General features: G+C 42.6%; 1 protein-coding gene across 1 annotated transcript in view; it reads left to right on the top strand.

The window, feature by feature from the left end:
* ryr1a (ryanodine receptor 1a (skeletal)) overlaps positions 1–2500 on the top strand; it is a 60491-nt gene that overhangs the window by 49640 nt on the left and 8351 nt on the right. Inside the window, exons 87-90 of the mRNA XM_060895335.1 lie at positions 101–189; positions 1060–1188; positions 1285–1389; positions 2054–2135. Coding sequence (XP_060751318.1) covers positions 101–189; positions 1060–1188; positions 1285–1389; positions 2054–2135 — 405 coding nt within the window. The remainder of the gene's footprint in view (positions 1–100; positions 190–1059; positions 1189–1284; positions 1390–2053; positions 2136–2500) is intronic.

Genomic DNA, 2500 nt, shown 5'->3' with positions numbered 1-2500 from the left:
AATCCTGGAGTCATGGATTGTAATGGACATGATGTCAGACGTGTAACACGTCAGCTCACTGGGTCACGTGTGAATACGTGTCGTCTGTCTGTTACTGTAGATTTCCAGAATTATCTCAGAACTCAGACAGGAAGCACTACAACCATCAACATCATCATCTGCACTGTCGATTACCTGCTGCGCCTACAGGTTAACACACACACACACACACACACACACACACACATACACACGCACACACACACATACACACACACACACAATTACAAACATACATACTGTACGCACACACAGACACACACAATTACAAACATACATACACACATACACACACACACACACACAATTACAAACATACATACGCACACACACAATTACAAACATACATACGCACACACACACACACACACACACACACACACACACACAATTACATACATACCCACACCCAAATTTACACACACACAAACACACACACACACATACTGTATACACACACACAATTACAAACATACATACGCACACACACATACACACATCCACATACACACACACACACACAATTACAAACATACATACGCATACACACACATACATACACACACACACAATTACAAACATACACACACACACAATTACATACATACCCACACCCAAATTTACACACAAACACACACACACCCCGACACAAAAAATTACACACATGCACACACACACACAAAATTAAACACACACACACAAAATTACACACACAAACACACACATACATATACACACACATACACAAACACACACATACATACAAACATACACACACACACAATTACATACATACATGCCCACACCCACACCCAAATTTACACACACACAAACACACGCATGCCCCCCCCACAAAATTACACACACATACACATACACACACACATAAACACACACATGCACACAAAATTACATATACACACACACACACACACAAAATTAAAAGTGTGTGTCTGAAGGATGTACAGTGGTATGTGTACAGGAAATAACCTCTCACTTCCTGACTGGAATGTGTCTCAGGAGTCCATCAGTGATTTTTACTGGTATTACTCTGGTAAAGAGATCATAGACGAGCCGGGAAAGAGAAACTTCTCTAAAGCCATGACTGTGGCCAAGCAAGTGTTCAACACACTCACTGAGTACATACAGGTGAGTACACACATTTTATTAGCACAAGAATCATACATTACAAATAATACTGTTAATTACGACTTGTCATCCCCCCCCCCCCTCCTCCTCCTCCAGGGTCCCTGTACAGGTAATCAGCAGTCTTTGGCCCACAGCAGGCTTTGGGATGCTGTTGTTGGCTTTCTTCACGTTTTTGCCCACATGATGATGAAGCTGGCTCAGGTGACGACTTTACCTTTAATTCACAAGTCTATGATTCACAGCACACGTTTTTTACATCATGTTTCATCTACACTTTAAAATATTCTGTTCTTTAACAGTCAGGGGTTTATCATCTACAGAATCAGAATCCATCACCTTCACTGTTGTGGGTTTTAAACATATAAATATAAACCTCTAAGAATAAAAATAAAATAAACTATAAAAATATTACCAAACATTAACTGTATAATAGTGCAGGACATGCAGAAGTGGACCAGAGTGAATCACACACTGAACATCAGTGAACCAGAGAAGTTCTCGTGCAGTCTAGCAGCCTGAGCTGTTAAACACTCCTTATATTTTACATCCTGCAGTGTGTGTTTGTTTAAATTATTTAAAAACTTATTAGTTGCAATTAGTTTTAATTGCAGTTATGTGTCACATGAGAGGCTGAGATGGATGTCTGTGCAGTTGAAGTGGTTTATTCAGTGCATAAGGAAAGTCATGGAGCAGAGTTACACCTGATGACACCTGACACCCTTTTTATCAAGTGTGTGTGTGATGTGTGTGTGATCGGGAGCAGGTGAAGTCAGTCAGAAGTCTGGGGAGTTGTAGGCTAGTTTTGATGGATGGGACATTTGTGTGTTCACATGTAGAAGTGGTCTGACATTATGTTGTGTTTCAGGACTCGAGTCAGATCGCTCTGCTGAAAGAGCTGCTGGACCTGCAGAAGGACATGGTGGTCATGCTGCTTTCTCTGCTCGAGGGTCTGTAATAAGAACCGATTTATTTCTCACTCACTCACTCATTTTCTACCTCTTATCCGAACTACCTCGGGTCACGGGGAGCCTGTGCCTATCTCAGGTGTCATCGGGCATCAAGGCAGGATACACCCTGGACGGAGTGCCAACCCATCACAGGGCACACACACACACACACACACACACACACATTCTCATTCACTCACACAATCACACACTACGGACAAATTTTCCAGAGATGCCAATCAACCTACCATGCATGTCTTTGGACCGGGGGAGGAAACCGGAGTACCCTGAGGAAACCCCCGAGGCACGGGGAGAACATGCAAACTCCACACACACAAGGTGGAGGCGGGAATCGAACCCCCAAC

The sequence above is a fragment of the Tachysurus vachellii genome, chromosome 20, assembly GCF_030014155.1.
Source record: "Tachysurus vachellii isolate PV-2020 chromosome 20, HZAU_Pvac_v1, whole genome shotgun sequence".
NCBI lineage: Eukaryota > Metazoa > Chordata > Actinopteri > Siluriformes > Bagridae > Tachysurus > Tachysurus vachellii.
Note: the sequence above shows the minus strand (reverse complement) of the source record. Positions and strands in the feature narration are given on the sequence as shown.